At 37.2% G+C, this 26,845-nt stretch overlaps 1 protein-coding gene across 3 annotated transcripts; it reads left to right on the top strand.

Annotated features, from left to right (window-relative positions):
* Positions 1-472: 472 nt before the first annotated feature.
* Positions 473-25,092, top strand: LOC136277243 (DNA repair endonuclease XPF-like). 3 transcript variants are annotated; one of them, XM_066158995.1, is made up of 34 exons: positions 473-591; positions 667-778; positions 1,917-1,996; positions 2,868-2,990; positions 4,030-4,087; positions 4,905-5,017; positions 5,404-5,443; positions 6,018-6,131; positions 6,649-6,741; positions 6,989-7,044; positions 7,272-7,325; positions 7,960-8,029; positions 8,928-9,016; positions 9,719-9,753; positions 10,300-10,389; positions 11,131-11,192; positions 11,806-11,896; positions 12,388-12,446; positions 13,787-13,896; positions 14,293-14,318; positions 14,703-14,728; positions 15,278-15,372; positions 16,683-16,776; positions 17,624-17,698; positions 17,781-17,843; positions 18,695-18,832; positions 19,644-19,730; positions 19,972-20,057; positions 20,992-21,079; positions 23,182-23,262; positions 23,345-23,404; positions 24,067-24,162; positions 24,567-24,610; positions 24,834-25,092. In XM_066158995.1, the coding sequence occupies exons 1-34, from the start codon at positions 515-517 to the stop codon at positions 25,000-25,002; spliced, it is 2,754 nt and encodes a 917-aa protein (XP_066015092.1). In that variant the 5' UTR covers positions 473-514; the 3' UTR covers positions 25,003-25,092. The 3 variants fall into 3 exon arrangements, with proteins under 3 accessions (XP_066015092.1, XP_066015091.1, XP_066015093.1); XM_066158994.1 differs by having other exon boundaries at positions 14,287-14,318; XM_066158996.1 differs by lacking the exon at positions 17,624-17,698 and having other exon boundaries at positions 14,287-14,318.
* Positions 25,093-26,845: the final 1,753 nt, after the last annotated feature.

The raw sequence follows: 26,845 nt of genomic DNA, 5'->3' as shown, positions 1-26,845 counted from the left end.
TCAGAAAAAAAAGTTAATTTCACGCCCTGTCATAGAGAGAGTGGTAGTGGTTTTTGGCTTTGCTTTTACCGCATGATTACTATGTTCTGCTTCAGCTGAAAATCAGTCGGAGTTGAATCCTAGTATATTTAATAAAATTATCGTGATCATTACATGATCGCTCTCGAAAAAACGGGAAACGCACCATGTTTTTCAATCAAACAAATATCAAGTTTACAGGGCAAGGCCTCAAGTAAACATCGGAAAGTTTTTATACCGTATGGTTATGAAGTCACGCGAAAATTTTCCTTAGCTCTCGGGCAGCCATGCTGTTTTTCTGCTTCTTTCGCTAGAACTCAACTCATATGACTTTTTCAGTCACAGTTAGTAATTTTCTTCTTTTTTGAGGGATCTATAACTTGTTTTTCTGTGGCTACTCTTATCAGGAATCATTAGGGCAAGTTACCGCACATCCTGGGTTCGAGAAGCAATGAGCGATGTTTCCCTGGCCAGCGGTAATTTCTGGATTACCAAAATGGCGGCATTATCTGAATATGAAAACGCTATGTTCCTTGAGCTTATGGATGATGACGGGCTGTTTGTCACAGCCAAGTAAGTACACCAGCGAGAAGAGCTTCAATTATTTTACTCTATCGCACCTCATTATTGCTTATTTGTGGCTTGTAGGGGTTTGAGTTTTGAGCGAGTTATCGCGAGTTTTCTGAAGATTCATTGTGTTACGAGCGATCCTTCCTCAATATCTTTAGTCCTTGTGATCAACACGACAGATCAGGAAGAGGTAGGTCCTATTCCTTTTTCTTGAGTCTAGGTGGGAATAAATTGAATGAAACTTACTAAAATCTCCACATCAATCATTACGATGCGTAAAGAAAAGCCCCGTCCAAACGTACAATGTTGTCAGCTGGGTCGAAATTTTCCTATGTGGCTGCGATTTATCCGAACAAAATAAGACAACATTTTTGATCGTTAACTCCCCTCCTGCCCTCCAATGGATGACACCCTTTTGTGCAGGGCTGGAAAGAATTTTACTTTAGAGAAGCCGATGAAACTAGTAAAAAATATATAAATAAACAAACAAACAATTACAGCAACAAAAAGAAAACAACAACAACAGGTTAAAAAAAATAAAGAGAGATCTTTTCCTTTAACTTAGCAGTGGTCAATAGTGCTGCTTGTAAAAACTGCAAATACCTTGCTTTTGTAAACAAGTTTAGATTTTCCTAGGCAAATACATGTACAAAACTTAAAGAAAATGAAGACTAAATCAGAACTGGTGTCAAGCTGATGTGGAGTTAAACTTAAGAGGAATACAAAGAAATCACAAGATGGTCAATGGCTTCTCAAGCAACCCTAAAATAGGGGCAGCAAGTGGTACGGGTGCCTTGAAAATTGGAAGCCTCGCACAATTTTTGTCCAATCTTGTCAAATTTGCTATGAGTTTTGAAATGATAATTTTATACTGCATGTAGTGCCTTTCATTGTTGTCCTCAAATTTAGTATTTGCATTCATAGCTGAGGTTTATGGATGAAAGGCACAGTGATAGCTGAAGTAAGTTACAAATAGCATGTGCAACAACAGATGGCCAAGACTAATTGAAAAAAAATTACTTATTACTAATAATTTGCAGCAGCAGATATTGGGTTATCATGTCAAGTTCAATGTCTGCCTAGTTTCCAAGCCCCTCATCCATGTAGTGCTATCAAACTTTTGTAACTCAGAGAGAAGCATCTTCTTTTGCAGATTATTTAAAAGAAATCTAAAATTCGGTATTTACATAAATTAAAATGTGAATTATCAAACCTTGTGTCACTGTTGTCTGCCTCAGTGTTCAGCTTTGGCTAGTAATTTAGACCTTGGCATTGATAATTAGTGATATCATGCTCAACCTCATCCAATAATTGCTTATTGTTTGCAGGACTATATTCTTGATGAACTTAAGTCTTCAGATGTTCCACTTCCAAACGTTATCACCACTGAATTCACCTCTTCAGAGAGGTATGTTTTATATCATGAAATGACCCCTTGTTGCTTTTTGAATAATATCTGCTTTTATGATGATATTGATATTAAACTGAAAACATACATTTTGTTAGGAGGGTACTGCTAAGGTTAAATTAAGGTTCTAATTAAAGTGGTTAACCCTTTAAGTGATTAACATGTAATTTCTCCTTGGTAATAAGAATATGGAAACTTATCTGGTAGGGTTTATCTTGATCTAACATCAAATTCTGAACACTAATTTGAAAGGAATTGCATAGCAGTTAGACAGGAGAATCAACAGTCTGATCATGAGAGTGAATGATTAAGAGACTGAGTACTTGCTGTCAATATATTAAGTAATGTGACTCAATTTTTTATCTTAAAAACTTTGCAAGTTAAGAGCTTTTAGCCTACTACTGAGGCAATTGTCATTATTATATCAACTCCTTAGAGAGGAGAGATTTGTTATTTGAAGACTAAGTTTAAGCTAACAGGGAGACTTGAAATTAAAATGTTAAGATATATCATTCTGTACTTAAAAAATGGTAACTTGCCAAAAATCCACTCAACTTTTTTAGCGCCTGAATGAAATTGGCAAAAAACCCTGTAACCTCTGCAAGTAATTGGCCTCTATTTGTCATTGTTGTATTTCCCTTGAATCAAAGTAACATTCATGAGAGCACCAGAAATAATTACCAATATAAGAAGCTCTTGATTGTCAAACAATTTATACTTGTCATTACCTAAGGAAATGTTTAGAAAATAGTGTGGACAATATTTAATACATGTTGTGATGTAAAAAATTAAACTGTCATTTTAGTCATTCAAAAGAGCCTTTCGATGTCCAGTTGCTTGTTGTGTAAAAGTTAAATTTTTGTTTTTGTAGAGAGTCTGTGTATCTTTCTGGAGGTGTCCTTTTTGTCACTTCAAGAATCTTGGTTGTAGACATGTTGACAAAGAAGCTGCCCATTCATCTGGTGACAGGAATTGTTGTATTACGTGCTCACAAGTATGTAATAGTTTCAGTCTGCTACAGTTGACAGTTTGTTTGATAACACCTGGTAAAGTGTGCTCTTGAGCCATTAGTGGTACAATATAGTTCTGGAGCTTATCCTGCTTTTATTGCATAAAGCCACAGGTTAACATCAGGCTGCCTACTAGCATTTATTTTTGTCTGGCTTCCCTGGCAGTTCTCTGGTACCCATTTGCATTCTTGTGTGGATACTAGGCACTGTTAGATTAAGCAAAAAGGGCAAAGTATGTACATGTTCTTGAGCCTAGTAGCCCATCTGGCTGCAGCTTATTCTGGTTTCATAGCATGAAGTGATCAGGAGTAATTTACTTCTCCTCCCTGGATAAAGTTCATTGCAAGGTCCCCCCCCCTCCTCCCCTCCAGTTGAGCTTTGCTGACAGTTAGCCACTACCCATTTATACTCCTGGATGGAGTGAGGCATTATGAGAGTAAAGTATTTTGCTTAATAAGAACACAACACATTGACCTAGCCAGTTCTTGTACCTGGACTTCTTGACCTGGAGTCCAGTACATTGAATATTAGTCCAGTGTCTCTGTGAGATTAAAGTGTACTTGAAATAAAAACACCATGACTGACCTGGCTAGGTCTCAAAGACAGACTTCTCTACTCCAGTCATGTACACTAGCCCTTAGGCCACCAAATCTCCCAGCCTAACACAAGAGACCTAATGAAAAAAGGGGGTAGGTTTCTAAATAAACTGTGGTGCTGCATCAGTAAGAGAGTAGAACAGAGTAATTAAATATCATCAACTGAGTTGATAACGTAAATTGGCTATTGTAAAGAGTTTCAAAATTTAAGTTAGCTCTTGAAACTCTTTACAGGGACTCAATGAAAACCCTGACTTGGACTGCAAACATGATAACCTTAGGCAAAGCACTTGACAAAAAAATTGATGATAGCAGTGCTTAATTCAGTGTTGTTGTGAAGTCATTGCATGACATCCCAATTGTTTGATTTGCAGTTTGCACTTTAAATTTCAACTGAAATCAATCAAATATGTTTTTATTTGCTTAGAATAATAGAATCTTGTCAGGAGGCTTTCATTCTTCGATTATACAGAGAAAACAATAAGGTGAAGTACTGTTTATGTTCATTGATTTAATAAAGATACTGAATTTTATCACCTGAAGGTGTTAATAGTATTATCGAGTTTTTTAAAAAAAAGATAGTGTCTCTCTTGAATCTCATGATAATAATTGGTTCAACCAATTAGTAAATTGTGTTTTGATTATTGTTAATTATTATATACACAGCATCGGTACATGTATATACAGTATATATATACCCTTTTTATTTCATAGAAGAAAAAATGTTGCTTTATGTATGAGGAATGGGGAATCTAGATCTATATCACACTCTTGTAGAGGGGTCTGATAATCTATGACTCATTATTGCCACAAAGAACAAAAAAAAAATGACAACATCTCTTAATGACCCACAAACACTCTGAGGCTCATTTGGTGTCACTGTCAAGCAACTATCAATTCCCCTTCTGGATGAGGAGTTGCCCCACTCCCATCTGATTGTCATTTTGAGATAACCTAATCAAATATCTTATAACACTTCATGTAGGTACAACAATACTTCATGTTGGTACTACAGTACAATCATGTAATTGTACTTTATATAGCCACTACAACAGTTTATGTGGGTACTACTAACAGTTCTTCATTATTGTAGGTACTGCAATAAGAAAGGAAAGAGATGGGTTGTGAATTAGATGGTTTAATTGATGTAAAATGTACTTAGTGGGTTATTGATGTGTAATGTACAAGGACATGTGCATATACATGTACACCATATACAGATGAAGTTTGTTGTACACCTCATTCTACCCTTCTTAAGCCCTTTTTTTCTATTGATTGACTCTGTTGCTTGATTCTTTACAGACTGGTTTCATCAAAGCCTTATCAGACAATCCTCAGGCTTTTACTTCAGGTTTTTTTCAAGTGGAAAAAGTGATGAAGAATTTATTTGTAAGAAGACTATATCTTTGGCCTAGGTATGGGAAACAGAAATAAAATTGACTTGCATATTAAAGAAAATTTGTATTTGAATAAGAATTACATGCAGTCTGATATATGGAACCAGCACCTAAGGAAGAGTAGTTTGGTCCAAATTTGCGTGCAGTGTATAATTGTGAACTGATTTGTATTTCTTAATTAATTTTGGAAGATCAACGATTAACAATTTCATAGCATCATAGTTTGACATGTGTGAAATACAACAGAACTGCTGTTCTGTGTAGAATTAGGGATTAGGGATTCTTCTGGGATTATTTATTCAGAAACAATAATTATCAATAAAATTGAGCACTTAAGTCCTTATGATATTGATTGAGCATTAATCTAATCTTTCTTTTAATATATTTGTTCTTTTTAAATCTAGGTTTCATGCAACAGTTTCAGCATTTCTGGAAAAACACAAGGTATGTTTTGGAGTTTTGGCAGCCAATCTGCTTGAATCTTTTAAGCTTAAAAATGTCTCCCTGAAAACCAACTATCAGTGACTGGACATATATAAATGCTTAGTCTTAGTACTGGGACTTTAAATAAGTGAAGGTGAGGATACGATGTTAAATCCAAAAATATATCACCAAATGTAGTTTGGTCCACCTCTAATTTGGCACATTTTAGACTTTAATCATGAAGGATTCCATCAGAGGTGGCTTTTGGAATTGCTATGGTCCAAGCTTTAACAAGTTTAACACATTTGATTATGGGTTTGCAAGATTTAAGTCTTTGTTTTAGTGTGGACCCTGGTCAATTTGTTGTGTCCTTGGGCACTACTTTTCTGAAAGAATGTGGGAAGTTGGTGGTTTGGGAAAGTTGATGAAATATATGGAGTAACCTACAGTAGGATAGACTTGCATCCCTTATTATTTATTAACAAGCCATCGTGGTTTGTCTCTACACTGACAATTACACACTGTCAAAGAATCAAATAATGCTCATTGTGTTTCATTCTGTTAGTGATGATTTGTGCAAATTTTTGCTTTTAAGCCAGAGGTTATTGAGCTTCATCTCCATCTAACACCTTCCATGCTGGCAATTCAAACAGCAGCTCTTGATCTGATCAATACATGCCTTAAGGAGCTGAAGAGAGCAAATCCAACAGTGAGTCTCCTGTTGCATCAATGAAAATTTTGTCTTTTTGACAAAGAAAGAGATTGTCTACATCATTTACAATCTAACATTTAGTCAAGAGATTGTTGATGATGTCTTGAATTTTTCGGATGTGGATATAATTGAAGGGTGAAGTGAATGTAGATTGTATTTATTAGATGCCTCCCTCCTGTTAATAACTATGAATTAATTACAATTTCAATACCATTTCATTTTGTCATGCTAGAAAGGTTTAGGTTAGTTTAGAACTTCGTCATGACATTGGAAGCCTTTTTGCACCAAATAAAATTGTGTTAAGAATGAAGGAAACTGGGAAAAATTGTTTGCTAGGATTTTAGACAAGCTTCAAAGTAGTTGGAAGAATTTAAAAATTGTAGAGAAGATATTAAGTGAATAGATTTTAAGTTTCTACAGTAGGTAAAAGTTTTGAAAATGGACCAGTTGTGGAGAAACTTCATGATAATGCTTTTTATGAGTAATACCATGATTTTCTCTCTTAATCATGTAGCTTGATGCAGATGATCTGACTGTAGAGAACAGTATCAGCAAATCCTTTGACAAAATCCTGAGATTTCAACTTAATCCTGTTTGGCATCAACTGGTGAGACTCTATGTTAAGATTTCCTTTACTCAGTCAGTTTCAATTGTTCAGTTTTAGGGGAAAAAAAGAGCAAAAAAAGAAAATAATGACTGATTTACTCAATGTAAGTTGCTAAAATGCAAAGACCTTAGGTTATTAGGAAAGAATTAGTAACTAACTGGCATTTATGGGGCTTGTGGTTCTTTTTTTTGTGAAATTGCTTTCTATTTCCTTATCAGTGATAATTTTATGCATTTGTATGTTGTAGGGAAACAAGACAAGACAGTTGGTTGCTGATCTTAAAGTTCTCCGGCTTATCCTACTGTAATTGCATACATATTCAAGTACTTAAGACAGTTAAACTGTTGATTTAAATAGTGATAGCCAGGCTTACTGATTTCTAAGTATGGGCCACTTCTCTCTGAAAGTTACTGGAAATTTGCATTTGGGATGGCTTTATTTTTAACCAATGCATCCAGAAAATAATAATTTGAAATAATTCAGTCTAACTTCAATCTTTACGATGATCATAATTATTTCTCTCATCACAGCTATCTTACACAATATGACTGTGTGACATTTTACAACTTTCTGGAATCACTCAGGTATACTTAAAATGTACTTATAATTATTCCAGCATTCACATTTTCCTTCATTTATGTATAAAATGTGTTAAGTAAACATATTTTGGATGTACTGTAAAAGTTATACAGCATGGTGAATAGGCCAGCATACATGTTCATGTGTTGCACTCACAGCCCACAGGGTGACATTGGATGTGTCTGTTCAGTATCACAGATGATGTGAAAATGTGACAGGAAGAAAAAAGTGGTTCAGCCAAGTGTGTCACTTACGTCCTTTTTACATTTTGATGTTTTACTGTACAAAACCTATGACAAAAAAGAATCTATTTTTTATGTGATAAAAAGGCAGAATGTTGTTATAATGGTAACATTATCAATGTGTCTGCCCTCCAATCAATCATAAGTAAGAATAAATTTAAATCTACCCGTAGATGAGTGTAAAATTCAACTTGCCATATAATATTACATGTAGTTTGTCCAGTGCTTGGTTTTAACTCATATACCATACTCACAAAATACCCCACTAGTTTGCCTCCTTGCCTGTGTGGTTTAAACCGTTCCCATGGTATGACAAACCATCTGTTAGGAAAAGATACATTTTGACTGAGTTGTTTTTGTAATGTGTTAACATACAAAATGTACAATGCACCATCAGGGCTAGTCAACGTGATGTCAAGAATCATTCACTTTGGATGTTCATGGATGCTGCAGATTCCTTGTTTGTGGTAAGTTGTTTTTCTGTCAGGTTATATTTAGTCGTAGTTTTGTATTAGAATCAATGTAGAAGCGATCCTTTCAGTTATGAACACTACTGAACCAGTAGTTGAAATAAGGCTTGAAAAAAATTCAGGCCCGTACGGGGTTTGAACCCATAACCTCTGCAATACAGGTCGCCTTATTTCAAGTACTGGTTCAGTAGTGTTCATAACTGCGAGGATCACTCCTATATTCATTTCTTCCACTGCAGTGCACATATATGATTTTCATACATTTAGTAATGTTTAAAAAACGAGCGGGAGTGTTTTATCGGGTTTAAAACCACGAGGCGTAGCCGAGTGGTTTTTGACCCGATAAAACACGTGCTGCGAGTTTTTTGAACGGCTTCAAAAACATTCTTGGAAAAGCGTGTGTCAAGAGAGTTCATAACAATTATGCTTTTGTGAACGTTAGAAATTAGCATACGAGAAAAACATCGTAAGTCACGTGCAGCGTCTTTATATCTGATAAAACACCGCATACTAATAAGGATGAGGTTTATCGATATAAAGTCACTGCACGTGATGTATTATCTACCATTTGATAGGTTAATGGGCTTATGAATTATTAATGAGTTTTTGAACAATCATTATTTACCTCTTGGAAGGTTTATTTGGATCCAGCATAATGACCAGCTCCCAGTTGGCTTGTTAGCTCAGTTGGTAGAGCGCTGCACTGGTATCGCAGAGGTTATGGATTCAAATCCCGTACGGACCTGAATCTTTTTCAGGCCTTATTTCAACTACTATTTCAGTAGTGTTCATAACTGCGAGGATCGATTCTATATTCATTTCTTCAACTGCAGTGCACTTATTATGATTTTCATATATTTATAATCAATACTTTAACTTAAATTCTTTTTCAAAGCATGCAAAGGCAAGGGTTATTGAATTTACTGAAAGTAAAAACAAGAAAATGAAAGGAGAAACATCACAACAGAAGGAAGAGAATTCTAAGTAAGTGAATATTCTCCTAAGTATTCCCATTCTGTTGCCAATACTGCCCTTTGCACAATGTAGGCTTCTAATGTGAATACAGTTGATGTGGAATTAAGGAAGAAGATAGTCTTTTGGGGGCTTGGTGACCAGTGTATATGTTCTGATCTGATTTCTTCCCCCCCCCCCCCTCCCCCCATCAAGCTGAGGGGCTGGGTCTTTAAAGCACTCGTCTTACTCAAAAGGTTATACAGTGTATTTTCTCGACTTGCTGGATGTAGTATCTTATCTTGCGCAGGACTCCTTCATGGGAATTGATCACCGTGATATGCATGAATGTATGCTGACTATGATTATCTGTGTTGCGAAACGTATTTAAGTGATGTGAATACTGATTATGAGTTGTGATCTTATGAACAATGTGTTAACCCTTTAATTCCTAACATTAGCATGCATATTCTCAATTCTACTCCCTTGACATTTCCTCGGGTTCTGACATGGAGAATTTTTTCAACAATCAAGAGATTCTTTTGTTGGTGATCATCTCCCTTATTCTCATGACCTCAATGTTTGATTCAGGGGTGATATTGTAAGGAGAAATTAGATGTTAGTCACTCTTAGGGGTTAAAGGGTTAAGAGACTTCACACTGGATGCACCCAAAGTTTCTCTCTTTTTTCCTTTTCTTCTAATTGCGCCTAGTTCACTATCTCTCTCTTCTATAGAGGCTACAGCAGCGATAAGGATAAGGATCAGAAAGGTTTGTAGTAGATAAATTTTGTTATTTTTGCAACTTTTCTCAGCCGAAAAAAAGACAAATTATGTATAGAAAGTATTGTGACAGAAGACTCTAAGCGGCTGTATTCTTAGCAGGCTGTTAACTTTTACAGTAGACAAAGCAAAACAGGACTAATCAAACAAAGACAAAACAAAGGAGGAAATTGAAGTTGTAAGCAACAGTGAAGGTGTGGCCTTCTGTCTTCTTGTCCAACGAGTTGCCTTTGGGAAAGATTGATTGTAGTTTTATTCGCCCTTCTGTTGCTGTACATATCCTTGAATACCCCTTTTTTTAAGAAGATTTTTCCAGAATCTAAGAACGCGTTGAACCGGTAAGGTGCGCAATCTTGAGTGGAGGAGGTCATCTAGCTGGTGCATGTGTAACCAATCAGATCACAGGATTAGCAGACATTGCTTGCTCACTGAGCACCTTGTGATAAGATTTAGTAATTGATGTTATGTAGAAGAACAACTTGTGACATTTTTTCTTTCTTCTCTTTTCTTTCTTTGGTTTGCTTTCCATTAACAGAGGAATTAGTTCTGGAGGAGAGTCCGAAGTGGAGGCTTGTGTCAGAAGTGTTAGCAGAGATTGAGCGGGACGATGCTGATAACGACAAATGTACCTGTTACACTTAGTCTGTATTTTGTTTGATTGTCTGTGATTTTTACATCAATCAATGATTTTAATTTGCTTCTACGACTGAAAAGATCTTATCGTCGTTCGCTTTCTATTCCAATTTTTTTTTGGGCAAAGAGTGCCGTGCAAAATACTTTCTCCCAATGTTTAAAACTGGTCAGTGTTTTAAACTTTGAAAAGACGAAGAAAAGATTCTTTTTCGTCGTAGCTTGTCAAATGCTCTGAGAATTACTTATATCTTCAATTGCCTTTGGAAGAAGTATTTAATTAGCGAAGCACTGCAATTTTCGGCATTGATATTTCCGTAAATATTTTTTCGTTTTTGAACCGTAAAGCTGCCAAGATTAACCTGAAGTTGATTTTCCACGCTCGAGATCTATGTTTGATATCTCTCTGCACCCTTCAAATTTGATGTTGGGAAAAAACGAGAGGAATCTTTGAGAACCAAGAAAATTTGTGTAGAATTGTCATTGATAGTCTTTACAGAAGATTAGTCCTTGATTCTGGTGTCATTCAAAGCTTCTGTTCTGTTGCTTGTCTTTGCCAGAAATTCGTGGTTCTGTGAATTTCTTGAGTGTCACTAGTGCATAATCGTGTCTAGAAGTACAATAAGTGAGACCAGACGCACATCAAGATGCTGAAAGATTATAAGATATACGGATTTTCCTGCGGTTTCTTTTGTGAGTTTTTGCGTGATTAGTTTTGTTTTGCCTTATTTTACAGTTGGACCTGGTCATGTTCTGATTGCTGCTTATGACGAAAGGACGTGCTCACAGCTCAGAGATGTAAGTGCTTATTCAGCGACTTTTTTCTCTCGGCTAACAGCTTACAACGTATGATATGCACCAACTTTTTAATGAAGTAAACTGATTATTTCATTGATTGTTGGTATGGGCTAGGACGACTGTTGGTACTTACCGGTTATTTTCAAGAGTTTAAATGCAAAACCCTTCGAATGATGTCGCTTTTATGTTCCACCTCACTGACTGCTTAATGCGAAGTCTTTAATGGTGAACTAGGCGATTGGAATGTCATACATTTTTCGCGTGGATTTTCAATTGTATTTGACGAAGTTGTAATCTTAATCTAGCGAGGGAGAGGTGGTTGGGGGTGGGAGAGGGGGACGGTTGTTATAGTGCAGCCATGATTTCAGTTCAAATTTTGCGCCAAACAAAACAGTATCCCTCGCTATAATTATCCAGCTTTCGATGAAGTTTGAAATTGATTTCATTTGCATTTTGCCATTCAGATTGAATCTTTCAGTAACCAGGTGATAGAAAAAGAGAGGGAAGACAGTTTTCCAAAAGATGATGCACAGGATGCTTGATAAAGTTGTTGAATTGAAATATTTTTGCGGACATCTTATTGTTATGGTGTTCTCATCGTTTTGTAATTTAGTACCTCTGTGATGGAAGCGAAGCTGTTCTCACTCGCCTTTACAACAAGTTAATAAAACCTGCAGCAACAGTGGCTGAGACGTCAGAGACAGGTACATGTATGTTTTCACCTTCAAACCACTGCTTTGTATTCCACCTTAACTGTGTTTATTCAGTTTAATAAAACAGTCTTGGCCTTTTTCACGATATGATTTTTAGGGGTGTGGCAAGGAAGCCCAATAGGAGGTAGTAGATTGTCAAAATTAGGTTCCTCAGGTTTTTCGAGAAATGAGAAAAAGAGAATGTTATGTCAAAAGTCAAGCGAGTTTATTACAGTGCTCTCTCGATAAGATTTTCTTTCATTAATGTCTCAAAGCTAGAATAACTTGGTGTCAGGGTGAAAGTATGAAGAAACGAGTTACGTCAGGGTTTGCATGTCTTGAAATAATTGGCCTCCTTATCAAACTTGGAACCGAGTTTATATCCTCCTCCCCCATCTTCCCCAAGATTGACTGCAGAATGATCACGTTGATATGCTCGAAACTTAATATTCCTAAGGGGTATTAAGTGATGTAATATTGTGAGTTTTGTTTTCATTTTGTAGCTTCCGTAAGTGGAGAGACTCTGCAAAGTGACGTTAGCGCAAACATTTCTAACAAAAAGGTAGGGGCGCCAATTGCAAAACAACCCCAACATACTTCTGGCTTGTTTGACGAAAACAGATCTGTTGACCGGAGTGGTTGTGCAACCGATAGCAATCGTGGTAAAGCTAAAACGAATTCTCGGCGTTCCACCATTTGATGCCGTGGAAAAGCTGTTCATTGTTTCTTTCTCTCTAATTTCCTATACCTCAATTACTCAAAAATGCGGCACCTGCTGGCGGTAATTTTTCTTGATGTGAAATAATTATGTTTAATTATAATAATGATCAAATGTTTGTTTGTTGCTGCTTCGTTTCGAATTCATTTCAAATGGAAAACAATTTATCAAATAGCAGTTTGAAAATTCTGGAGAGAAGCAAATTACATGGTGGCAAGAACTTTGAGCATTACCACGGAAACAATTGAGAATAACGAGGTTATTAAGAGGTGATATTTAGAAAAAAAATGCGCCGTCCAAAACAGATTCGCCTGCCTTCTCTACAGAGTTGTTGTAATCATGTCCCTCAGAGAGGCGCTATGCGCTAATGGCAAAAATTATTGTGTTTACCTCGGGGTATGCGGGATGATGGAAAGATCGGGACAGACGGGTTTTAATTGCACCTAGACACGGAAGTATGAGTTTTCAGGGCATCCGTGCCTCAAGATAACGACAATCTAGTGCCCTGATTATTTAATGATTGATGACTCACCATTAACAGCAATAACTGGTGAATGCACACAGCCCAGTTGTTCTAAGGCCGATTTCTGCTAACCCAGGGTTAAGGATAATTTTCTCTATTCTTTTTAGAACATCCAATAATCAAATTGTAGACGAAAAGAATTAAACTGAATTTTCTCTTAAAGCTTTCAGATCTGAAATTAAATTGCACTTAACCCAGCTTTGGTTAATTCTTGGAGGCTAAGTACTTCCTTTGTAGCTAATTCCCCTTTATTCAGTGATATTTCTTAAGCAGTTCACTGGTACTCAGCGGTACTTCCGGGTGTAGAAAGGCAATGTGCAAGTTAAATTTCTCACCCCGAGAACCCAGTCCAGTGCGCTAACTATTAGGCTCTTTGCTTCTCAACAGCAACTATTTTTTTGTAATCGGTACTGACTAAATATTTGATTGCAACACGTACGGTCTAATGGTCCAGGTGAGAGTAGTCCCAAGAAGGACTGTTTTTGGCGGTAGTGACTGATGTTTTGACTACCCTAGCAAGAGTAATCATCAGAGTTTTATCCAGCTTTCCTTTTAAGGTCGATCAAATGTTACTCCCGGGTCAAACCATTACCTGAAGTAAGTAAATAAGTTGAATGTCGGTAAGTTTTGATCAAAATAATGTCGTCGTCCAATTTTATAGGATTTACCGTCATCCCGTCAACGCCGTGTTCAACCTGGAACAAAAGGGAAATCAAAAAGGAAAGTGGCTGCCCCAAGGAAGAAAACGCCTTTAGATCAGTCAGATGAAGGGTATGAAATTGCCTAGTATCTTAGTGAAAGTTTCTCTAAATTGCTCTTCCAGTGGCCGATAATGTCCAACAAGTAATTTCTTAACTTCGTGGAGATTAGATGTCTCTGTTGAAGGATGCTACGTTACTCTGTCGGTTCTTTTGTTAGCATTTCTCTCTCTTGACGTGTCCGCTGAGTTTTTCCTCTTCAACTGTTTTGGTCGTTATTTGGTGTAGTTGTTTTCACGTTTGCCAGGTTATCGACTCGTTAGCAAGGTCAATTTGTTTGCTCGTTTTGTGGTGCGAGTAGTTTTTTTATTCGTCTGCTTTCCCATCGGCTTCGTTAATCTAACTGAAGAAATGTTTTTCGGATCATTTACTGATCAACTAATTTTTTATTTTTCCCATTGAGAAACAGTGCATCGAAGACCCAGTTATTCAAAGGTATCTTTAAATTTTTTATTTTAATTTATTTAGTTTTTAGCAATATCGCCCTATATTACACATTTAGGTCACGAGAATAAACGAAATGTTCAACGACTAACGAAGCTCTTGATTGTTAAACAAATTCTCCTTTTCAGCACCATAGGAAATGTAGAGAGAACAGTATGGAGAATATGCCCGCTGATGTTAGGGTGTAAACTAAAGGGTTAAACTGCTAATTCATAAACGTGTTACTATCTAGATATTCACTCTTATTATTTACATATTTGTACCCAAGTTTTGAAGATGTAAGAATTGTAATAAATACGATATTGAAATTACTATCAAAACGCGGTGAAGTGAGAAGTAAAGGGAGCTTTAAATTATTATTTTTTTCTCTCAAAGGGTCAAGATCAAATGTTCTTTTGAGGGTAAGTCATAAACTGTATCCACATCATGCATGTGATACATGGATATATTATTGAAAAATACAAACATACAATTATCGTTTACCTTAATGAGATATTAAAAATTGATGTCAATGGGGAAACATAATCTTATAAAAATAGATGTGAAACGTTTTTTACGAGGATGAATCAGATAGGCCTAAGTGCCGCTGGTTCATACAAACAACATACTAAGGGTAGGTTTCCTGAATCTGTCGTGACTCTTCACTGTCTGCTTGTGATGTTAGTTTCTGTTCCATAAGGCCATTATGATTACCTTTTTCGTTGGTTTGGTTTCGGGTTTTTTATTTTGTGTTTGTTTGTCTGTAGTTTTGTTTCATTTTTTGTTTATTTGTTGTTTTTGTTTTAATTTGTAGTTTTGTCTGACATTCAATCGAAAAGCATTCAGCTTAATAATTTTTATTTAATGTTGTATCTGCGTTTGTCATTAAAGAAGTTCGTTTGCGCAACAGAGACCCTTCGGGTCATAAAACAGAGATTTGTAATGAGGTATTTATATCATTTTTACTTCAGCCAGGTGAAGTAAACAAAGCGGCAGAACAGGACTCCCCTCCAATAAAACTGCTGTCATCACGAATGACCATCATTCATCCTCTAACAGGTTGCAGGTAATAACTGTTATCACACTTTGAATACCTGTATCTCCCTACAGCTGTGCAAACATTTCATCAGCAATACATGTAGTACGCTCATTAAAAAAAACCGCGGCGGCAATGGCTGACAGAAAAAACGTGCCTTATTTGCATACTTATAACAACTTACTGTAATTATCATAATGAGTGTTAGCCATACTCGTATGCGCAATAATGGACCGAATTAAAGCGATACAATGTAAATCTGTCGGTTTTACCGAATTGATAACCAACTCGGGTTGTCGAGAGAACGCAAGAAAAAGGGCAACTGGCGAATGATTTACAGGCATTCCTAAGAGGATTATTATGCCAGTAACACGACTGAAAGGGTCGTATATTGCTTTTACTAAATAGCTTTGGTTATATCGATGTAGTGATAAATAGGTTCTTGACCTTTTTATAACATAACTTAGACACAACGCGCGCTCTGGTTGGTCAAAAATCTATTGTATAATTGCCCGTAAACCCATAGAAAACTGAAGCATCTTCCCGTTATGTCAAATGGCGCCACACGGGGCCAATTCCCAGATTTTAATTTGTTAAAGGCCTTTGGTTTGGAGGAATTGAAGATGAAACTTTGAACGTTAAAAACAAGGACAAAGATTTTATTTTTCTAACATTATCAAATTTTTTACTTGAAATGAAGTTTAACCAGCTACGCTGTTAATGTGGAAGAACTTCAGAAGTTCTCGACTAGAATTCCCCAAAGTGCTCGCCTAGAAGGGAAAGTTGGCATGTTTTTGCTTCAAGAAGAATGTAGCGATAAACTAACTGTATTCTCATTTGGATATTTACTGGAAATGCTATTTGCATGAAGTCAAAACCACTTGGAAAGTGAATGTGTACTCAAGATTTTATGGCAATTCCATATGCCTTCCAGTTCATTCAGTTTCCGGTGCTTTAATTGGTTTCTCGCACCTTGATGTGTTTCATGAGAATCAGCGACTTATTCTCTCTGACAAACTTCACTCATTTATGTCATAAAAGCAATATACCACACTTGCTACTGGTTTAACGGCTAATAAACCGCTTGGGATGTTGAGAGAACACTCGAAAATTTGGCAAACTTTTATCGTGTTCTCTCAAATAATAGATACACAGATAAACGAGTCAACAGAAAAACAAAACTAGATGAACTGATTAGAATTAATTAATTAAGTAAGAATTAGATAAATGAATAAACAAATTAGTAGATGAATAAATCATGATCAGTCTTCGGTGTCTTGTATTAATAAACGAAACTAATATGAGACTTGATCTGAAGGATGGAGAACTGTTTTTTTTAGTGATCGTTACAGTTTGCTGAGGACTCTTTGGGAAGTAGAGCCTCGATATGTTGTGCTTTATGATGCGCAAATGCAGTTTATACGCCAACTTGAGGTATTTTTACCTTTTTTCTCGTTTTCAGTTGCCTGTTTTTCTTTTACAATGTACTATCAGTATGTTGTCTTGGCCGATCATTTCCTTTGCTCTTTGTTTTTGTTTTATTTCCAAAAAAACTTCTCGTTGCATCTACGAAATTAGACGTGTGTTTGTTTGGTTTGCTTGTTCTTTTCTTTTTTGCCTTCATTTCTGGACCGTTTAAAGACGTGTTTGTGACTGCACGTATTTTGATTCAATTTTTGGGGATTCGTACGTTCATTCGTACGTTTATTCGTACGTTCATTCGTACGTTCATTCGTACGTTCATTCGCACGTTCATTCGCACGTTCATTCGTACGTTCATTCGTACGTTCATTCGTACGTTCATTCGTACGTTCATTCGTACGTTCATTCGTACGTTCATTCGTACGTTCATTCGTACGTTCATTCGTACGTTCATTCGTACGTTCATTCGTACGTTCATTCGTACGTTCATTCGTACGTTCATTCGTGTATTCGTGAGCCTTTCAGTTTTGTGGATTCGTGATTTCTTTCGTCCATTGGTAAGATTGTTCTTTGATTCGTTATCTTGTTCTTAGATCCTTTATCTCGCCTCACTTCGTTTGTTGGTATGATGCTTCATCCGTTCGATGATCTTTTATTCCGCGAGAATTTACTGGTTCTTTCGTTAACATGTTATCTATTTTATTTAAGTTAATTCTTAGATTTTCCTTCGAGTATTTTTAAGCTTGTTGGTTGATTCCTTCGTTCGTTTATCAGTTGGTTGATGTAGTACTACGTTTGTTTTTGTACAAGTCAATAATTCCAGATCGTTATGAGAAATTAATCAGTATCTCTTCCACAGGTTTATAAGGCATCCAGACCTGGAATTCCTCTTCGTGTTTATTTCTTAATCTACGCTGGTTCAGTCGAGGAACAGGTAGTGATTCAAAAGCTTTTCTTTTCAGTTTTCGTTAAATTAACTTTGCAGGTGAGACATGTTTTTTAAACCATTATTTTAGAAATACTTGACAACTCTTCGGAAAGAAAAAGAAGCGTTTGAAGTGCTGATAAAAAATAAAGGGGTAGGTTCATTTCTCTGTTATTTCTTATACATGAATTACATTGATTTATTGATCCACGCTCAGATATGTAATCAGCTATGAACATGTCCAAAGCTGTCTCTTAGGTTTGACCACAGAATATAGCAACAGTTACCATAATGGACATGACTCAGGAACTTGAGGCCTCAACATTTTGTTAAGTGGGATGACTTGGTTGAATTTTCCTGAGTATTTCCTGGTATCGATTAAGTGCGTGTTCTCTTAACGCCAAGTTTGCAGTTTGGGATCAGTCATAGAAGTAATTAGCTTAGGGTTAGGGTTAGACAGAAAAAAAAACAACTTCTTGTTGGATAATTCAGTGTGGCCATTTTGTTGTTGTGCTTTCCGTCCATATTTTTGCTCAGATCTACAGTGTAATACAGTGGCATATTGGGTGTGTTCCGATGCCCTTGTATGATAACATGGCATAGTAGTGGAACAAAAGTGTCAGAAATCGCACTCTTGTTTTTGCCTGTTGTAAAAGTTTTGCATTTGCACATTAAGACAAAGGTATAACTGAACTTCTTGCCATTTTAGTGGAGTGAAGCTTGGTAAGGTAATGTACGCCTTTCTCCCCTGCTTTCATTCCTTGAAAATGAATCGATGTGAATGACTGGGTTTCAACTTCACTCTCGTTTGCAACACTTCACTATTACATGTTTTTTTAGTAAGGCTCATGAAGCGGAACTCTACGTAAGCACCCACATCTCATATCTGTTGTGTAAGACTAATATAGGCTGCTTGTTCTTTCTTAATCATTATTATTATTATTATTGTTATTATTATTATTATTATTATTATTATTATTATTAATTTCACGCTCAACATGGCAGACCATGGTTGTCCCAGAGGAACGTGAAGGTAAAACAAGTGCAGCCATGATGTTGAGTAGAGACCCGTCTAAGGCGACAGATGCTGTGAGCACTAGGAAAGCAGCAACATGCGAGGAAGGAAATAAGCAATCAAGAAAGGTATAACAAATAATTTAGCACCTTAGTATTTTATGGATAATCAGTTTGGTAATTTTGGTATCCCCAATGGGCACCAGTAAAAACCGAGGTTTCTTCTTGTCGAAGTTTTTATTAAAACAGAAGGCGAATGGAAAATTTAGTGACCACTTCTTTGTAGAACAGGCTGGAAAAATTCACCTCCTAGATCCGCAGCAAGTTCTTATTAACCTTTGTGTTGAGCTCAGTGTCTATTCATGATTTGTTTCAAAATTGAATTTTCAACCCTTAATATAACTTTATTTGCGGGCAGCACTGCGGTGGTATGACCTTTCTATAATTTGCACATTTCATTCGTGAGAGTGTTTACATGGAAATTTCAATTCGAATAGAAAACTCAGTAACAGTTTGTTGCGACGGGAGTGGGACGAAGGTAAAAATTGTTCTGTTTCGGCCAACCAAACCTGATTCTCGGAGGCTGGTTGATAAACAAGCAACATAAGTTTATAAAAGGCCGAAATTGTACTCCGATAATAAACGCTGGCCTTACCGGTCAGTGCCACGCCGGGTTTGCCAATTAAGTTTGAAATGAACGCCTGGATGTTTATGGAAGGAAATGAGGTGCACGTGTAAATTAATTCAAAGAATCCCCAAGAAATTGTAAGGTGTATTGCACCGGGAAAAAAAGTTTCTTTTTGAGCATATTTGGACTCAGCAATGTAAGCGCAATGAAATTGAAAAAATAGGTCCAACAATTCAGGTAATTAAATGTTTTTGGACTAGAGTCGGTGAGGAGTTAGCCAAACACATTAGTAACTACTTGGTGTTGTTCAAGGTCATTGTCGACATGCGGGAGTTCCGCAGTGAGCTCCCTTCACTGATTCATCGGAGAGGGATTGATGTAGAACCTGTGACTTTAGAGGTTTGTACATAATTATCTTCCTTATCTCCTCAAGCTTCCACTAATATGTTTTCCATCGCCACAAAGAAATTATCTGGCGACTAAAGTTACAGTGGAAGTCGCCTTTTGGGTGACCTGCTTTGAGTGATCTGATCATGTAGCCAGCTGTAGCGTTTACATAACATTGTGCTTGTGGGGCTCTGTTCTGTAATTTTTACCACTATTGCCAAAAAATAATGTTATTTTTCTTTCACATTTACAGGTTGGTGATTACATTCTTACCCCAGACATTTGTGTGGAGCGTAAGAGTGTGAGTGATTTGATTGGCTCGCTCAACAACGGAAGACTGTGAGTATTTGTCTGTAGTATTACCACGATCTATAGACTCTATCTGTCATTACATAGTATAGAATATTAGACAGTTGACAGGAAAAAAGCCTTTAAGGTAGATCTGTTATTTGACCTGTTTTATTGTACTCTTTTCTCTTAGTAACATCGCATGATTATGTAACCGGGAATCAATGTTAGCATTTCAGCAACTGTGCACCTACTCCTCCCCTGACCCAACCTTAACCCTAACATGTCATCAGTTGACTTTTCAGTTGGGTTGGGGGAGGGGTAGGTATGCAGTTGCTCAAATACAAACATTGATCGGCAAACTGCTAGCTCTGTAGTGTAAATGTAACAATGCTCTTCTCGTCTCTGGGTAACGTCGTATGACTATGCTATAAATATAACGATTTCTTCTACAAATTGTAATGAAATAAATAACTACTCTTTTCGTTTTAATACTAGTCATTGCGAAGTGGGATGAAAAGTCTTTAAATGATTTTGCTGTTTGTGAATCTTTTCCCTCCAATTTCTAGTGCAAAGTTGACTGAACAATGCTATAACGCACAGGTTTTTCCTCATTTTGGGTAGAGTGGTTGGGGGCCAGAATGAAATTATTTCATGGATTTTGACACAAACGTTCTCTACTAACATAAGTTGGCAGCTTCGTGCCCTTTTTTTACTTTTTCACCCGTAAGGTGAGAAAAATTAGAAATGTCGGCACTGTCTGATTTGAATTGCATTTGATGAACACGTTTGATGACCTCCAAGCTTATCGAACACTGCAGTTGTTCTGTACCATTGTTGATCACGTGCTAGTGTCATCCCATCCTAATGATGTTTGGAGTGATTAAACTAAGATTTAAATTTGATCAAATTAAGTGTAAAGCTTTTTAAATACGATTCTGTGCAGATATCCACCATGTCTATGGTTTCTGTGTTAACTTTCAAGGTATCACCAGGCTGTGGCTATGGTCAGGTTCTACAAAAGACCCATTTTGTTGATCGAGTTCGATCCAAACAAGTCATTTTCCCTGCAGGTTAGTATCCATCGTAATCCTGTGGTGAAAATTAAATTAGCTTCGAAGTGTCCATCAAGTAATTTTCAAGTTTCAATTACAGTTGAACATGAGATCATGGGCGTGCGTGGATATGGAATTTCTCTTGGAGTGTTCAGCTCGATAGCTCACGAGTGAGATGTCGAGTTGAACACAAGAACAGAAATATCACATCTACAAACAACTATGTACTATTTTGTTTATCATATCAACACAATAGCCCTTTACTGCCGACAAAAGTCGACTTTATTAATGAATGAAAATAAAAGGATCGACAATCCCCTGATAAAAAAAACCCTAAAGAGCTTGACATACTCGAGATGGAAACAAACAATGGGCCTAATTTTCAATATACAAAATTGTCAGTTATTTATGTCGTCCTTAGCGACAGAAGAAATATTTCAGGTACACGGCCAAAATCGGCTGGTGGTAAATCTTCCAGTTGTCGATTTTCGTTCCCGGCCGCGAGAAATGCTATCACCAAAGCGGTTTCCCTTTTCGTATTTTGGTTTTCTTCCCCATCTAGGAAAGTTTGCACGTCACTGTCTGTAAGCGATACGGATTTTTCAGCGTCTCAGCTGCCATAATCCGCAATAATTCTGTTAAACGACCTTGGATTGTGAATGGTGAAGGCTTTGCCGTTCGTTCATCAACCTGCCCGAGTGGCGCGAAAGCCGAGTGACGTTTCAGCACCTGATCGACGATATTAAACACGTGAAAAAATATCCTATTTTTTCACGTGTGTTGTTACGCTTTTCTCAGGGCTGGAAATCCCTATATAACACCATAGTTTATGTGATAAAATGATTTTCCTAATTTTTATCGTTTTGGCTCTTTGTTTGAGTGTTTGCCGTTTTACATGTGGGAGAATTGTAGATTTATGTGTGGAAATTCTTGATGGGATGTGTACTGGACCTATCTGTAGCTTTTTCTGTTTATTTTTTAATTTAACGGGGGGGGATTATTTGCGCTAGTCAACAACATCCAAGGCAGGGCTTGAAAACAGTTTAAATGCCAACTTGCCCTTCGGGAAAGCAACTTTCATATGTCACTTTCAGAGGCATTCCTCCGCTAGCCCTACCTCGTAGGGGATGAGAAAAGGAAATAAAAGACTGAGATGTTTTAGCGTCAACTCTTAAACTATCAGATATTGCAAGAAGGGAGATAAAGTTGCTCGTCCGAGTGGGAAATCTACCGTGCCCTTCCCGTACTACTGCACAGGGGTTTTTGCGAGCGCTGAATCTGAGGCCATCGAGAATCCTAGACCCAAATATATCTACAATTAAGCGCTGTGAACACACTGTAGAACAAATTGAGCTAAGATTAGAATGAGAATAAACTGAATCGAACAACTTGTTTGTATTATAAATATTAGGAAATTTTCTCCCGATGCAAGCCATCTGTATTGAGGTGGAAAAAGTGAGATTAAGTGGAAGAAAAACGAAAATGAAAATATTAAGATCTAACCTCTTAATACTCGAAATTAACAATTTGTTTGATACACGGAAATTCCCAACACCTGGACAGTTGGTAGGATCGGGTAAAATTTTGCATTTAATTACAAGAATTAAATGACCTAGCCTGCCAGGAGTCTCCCGTAGCTCAGTGGCAGAGCATCCTAAATACAGCTCGGAAGGTCGTAGGGTCGTCCCTTATCGAGAGTACTTGGAGTTTGTTTTGTGCGAGTATGTCTGTGTTGTTCACTGAAAACATCATCTTTCATCAGAATGAAATTAGTGCCCGTTATTCGTTTAGGAGTGATCCAAAACTTAAGAATCCACTGCAAGTGATCTTGATTTTCTATGCTTCTGTATGGTCGTGTGAAGTAGACAAGTTTAGTTCTTGTAGGACACACGGACACAGATAGTTCTTGTCACTGACCTTTGTTCCTTACGTGACGTATAAACCGAACCTCAGAATCCAATGATGTTGTAATTACCCCTGGTTTTTCTTTAACTCTCTTTTTAAAATTAGGAATTAAGACTTGGAATCGCCCATCGTGAATTTCTAACAGTTTTTTACCGACATTTTTTATTTTTATTTATCTGTTTACCCGTTTGTTTGTTTGTTTGTTTTTCCTTCAGGCGAAGTCAAGTTTGTCTAGTGAGGTATCCTTCAATGACATATCTTCCAAGTTGACTTTACTTACACTTCATTTTCCTAAGGTGCGTGTTATGAATGCTTTTTGGCTTCTTGTTGTCTTAAAGCAATAATGGTAATTAATGATGATTCTGGTTGATCTTCCAGTTGAAACTCTTGTGGTGTCACAGCCCGTATGCAACAGCTGAGCTTTTTGATGATCTGAAGGTGAGTCTCTCGTGATGAAACAACCTTGTTGTTTATGGCTTTCGTAATATTTGCTTGGCGTCGTAAAGAACAGACCTATGGAAGCCTTTGAAAGATCAAGTTACGTTTACCCGCGTGTTAACTGACTCCACACAACGTGGTCTTGATCCACTAATTTAATTTTGATGCAGTAGGAGGTGACCAGCAGGTTAGCTACTTAAAATGCCCCCCTCCCCCCACCCTCCTACAGTCCTTACTATCACTATTGAATTTCAAACAGTGTGATAAAATGTTACTAAATGCACTATGTTTGTGTATTGTCTATATAATGATGGTGTTAATGACTCGAAAGTTGGCGCAAATGAAACTACATTTTTCTCCTTTGTTTGACGAATGACGCCTACGCCCAAAATGCATAAAAATGTTATTGAGTGCTGATTCAAATGCAAAATCGTTATTGAATCTGATTTACGCACAAATGATCGTTTTGATCGCTAATGTATGTAACTTTACGCAGTTGTTCGCCTTTTCACGCAACTAAATTGATATTTTGTCGTAATAAACAGCATAAGGTGTAGAAAGGGAGCCATACCGCTAAATGGATTATAGTAATCGTTTTGGAGATGCGTAGTAGTAGTAGAGTGATTTTTACTTTTTTTTTCTATTTTTGTGTTGTTTTCCAGGCAAAATGTCCTGAACCAGATGCCGCCACAGCCATGGCTGTGGGCTCTGACTCCACAGCAGTTGCCTCAGATGTTACATACAACATTGGACCACAGGTGAGTCAGTAAAGGATGCTGGTACAGGCCGGGTGAGTCTCCAAAGACCTTAGACCGGTTAAGACGGAACAGTTGATAAAGACAACGAGGATTGACCGCTAATAAGACTTTGAAATGAGTTGTTTGTGTTTTAAGAAAGACGTAAGGCAGTGCCAAGGTGTCTTATAAGGATTTCCGATACGGACTTCTGACTTGGGAAGACAAAATACTGGCTAAGTCTAATTTGGTGTTAAAGGTGAAATGATAGTCTTTTGAGTATTGGGTAAAACGGAAAACGAATGGAAACTAGGGTCTCGTTCTTCTCTCTTATAGTTATTTCATTTCATTTGAATAGTTCTGAATGTAGATTTGTTTTTTCATGTACGTTGTAATTTTGTTCATTCTAGCTTTCTTTTCTGTTTAAGGACTTCATTTTAAAGCTTCCTGGCATAAATTTCAAGAACTACCGGTAAAACTTCCGGATGGCTATATTCAATGATATGCTTTATTTGAGTTCTGGTCCTGTGCAAGACATGACTTCTTTATCTCTACTTGTATACGTTAGAGAAGTTCTGAAATTCTTGTCTTAAGCCCAGTAGTAGGTTACGACGGACAGTTTAGACCTCATCCTGGACCCCTTTTTTTTGCTCTGTGAAAGATAAATTGTAATTTTTTTAAACTTATTTTTCCAGATCTGTCATGAGAAACGTGGAGAGTGTTCAAGAACTTTTCACACTGCCTCAGGAAAGGCTTGCAAATATTTTGGGCAATGCTAACAGTGCTAAACAACTCTGGGAGTTTATTCACAGCGATAACAAAGGTCGTGTGCAGCCACAAACATCCTCGAAAGTAAGAAGATGAACTTCTTGGACTTGTTGAAAACAAGCTGTCACAGTATAGTATGTTTAGAGGAAATAAAAATTTACCATGGGCAAACACGATCGTTTGAGTATTCAATAAAAAGTCAGGCAAGTTACTCTTTGAATAAGATAGCCCACCTTTGATATGTGTAAACACGAGCAAGGAAAGCTGGGTCGAGTAAAGAAAGGCGAGGATCGCTGTTGTAGATTATGACGGTTTCCTTCATCATCACCATCTCAATTAGGTCGGTAAAAGCCGGTTAGGCAACACACTAACCACTTAAAATTGCAAAAGTAAAAATTACAAGCTACAGTAAGTACAGTACAGACTAAAAAGTGAACTCTACAAATTGACATGCTCTTATTAACCTAATGAACTAAGGTAATTCTTAAATTCGGCTAGAGACGTAACATTAGACATGCAGGGAAGAGCTTATTCCAGTCTATAGCGGTTCTTGAGAAAAATTGAATTTGAACGCGTCTTTCTTTCAGTGAGGTTCAAGAAGTGTATGGCTGCTCCTGGTTCGGGCCTCATTACTAAAATTTAAAAAAGCGCTAATCTTAATGTCAACCAAACCATGAATCATTTTATACATAACGATCAAGCGAGATCTTTTCGTCCCTTTTACAAGGGTGCAAAGTTCTAATTTTTCTAGTATGGACGTGACGCTCGACTACCAGTCATAATCGTTTGTACAAAAAGGGGCTGCTGCCCTTTGCACTCCCTCTAATGTGACAATGTGGTATTTAAAATGTGGTTCCCGAGCAACGGACGCGCACTCGAGCTTAGGCTCATAAATATAATTATTTTATCTCTCAGTTGGTGAGTGCGCTATAATTGGTCGATTTTTCGGGCCGTGTTTCACTGCACGGCCCGCCAAATCCCAAGGTTTGTTTTGGTCGCCAAAATGTCTCGAAGAAAAATTTGAAATATATTGAAGGGAAAAGCACGCAAACGAAGAGCAGGAACAAAACTCAGAGGCAGACATCCCGAACTTTAGAGTTGGTTTCTTCGAGTTTTAGTAACGCTCGATTTCCACTCGATTTATTGCCTGCACGCTTTGCGCTTGGACCATAAATCCGAGAGGGAAAATTCGGTCTGTAACGATAAACAATAAACAACGTGCTTTAGGTAAATTTTAAATAGAAAACGTAATCTTAATAACCGTAGATGGTTTTTTGTGTTAAAAATAGAACAAGATATTAATAATACTGAGTGGACGAACTGTGCACAGACCTTGAATGTGGAACATTTACAACTTTCAATATCCAAGGACCACTGTACTGCAAAAAGCCGGCAAATAACTGCTTAAATTAATCGTCAGACTCACAAAAGCTTGTAAAGAAGATAATTTTTATGAAACTGATGTATCACAAATAGGCAGCAAGGACAACTGCACTAAGTGGACTCACTTTGAGGAAAACTTGGGTAGCAAACTACAATTCTGCAAGGTATCAATCGTACCAAAGCGTTCACGTCAAAATCTGGAGAAATATCTCTGAGTACCTGTTTTGAGCAAATGGCCTATTGCCTATGTTGCTTATGTTTCTCGTGAATTATAAGCAATAGGCATGACTAGTTTTCTTCATTCTGGTTGGTGACAAGACAATAAATCCATTTAAGTGAAGATTCCATCACATCACGCACACTTTTCGAGCATGTAGGAGCCTGAATAAAAATAAGCTACTTTAATATCAACTCGGCTCGATTGGCCCTCAGTCGCTCTAAAAACGACGGTAGCAAACACGGGAAGCTTGCTAGCCCGCAGAGAAAGCGTAATTTTGGCGAGCGAGTGCTCCGTATTTTCTAAACGAAAATCATGGCCGCTATCTTTTATTTTAAC

Source organism: Pocillopora verrucosa, chromosome 12 (assembly GCF_036669915.1).
Source record: "Pocillopora verrucosa isolate sample1 chromosome 12, ASM3666991v2, whole genome shotgun sequence".
Classification (NCBI taxonomy): Eukaryota; Metazoa; Cnidaria; class Anthozoa; order Scleractinia; family Pocilloporidae; genus Pocillopora; species Pocillopora verrucosa.
This window is presented reverse-complemented; position numbering and strand designations above follow the sequence as displayed.

Excerpts from the sequence above, each read along its gene's own strand:
- LOC136277243 (XM_066158994.1), top strand. The coding sequence starts at position 515 with ATGGCGGCATTATCTGAATATGAAAACGCTATGTTCCTTGAGCTTATG. Across the intron at positions 4,088-4,904 it reads TATACAGAGAAAACAATAAG|ACTGGTTTCATCAAAGCCTT; the intron begins GTGAAGTACTGT and ends GATTCTTTACAG. Across the intron at positions 6,132-6,648 it reads TGAAGAGAGCAAATCCAACA|CTTGATGCAGATGATCTGAC; the intron begins GTGAGTCTCCTG and ends TTAATCATGTAG.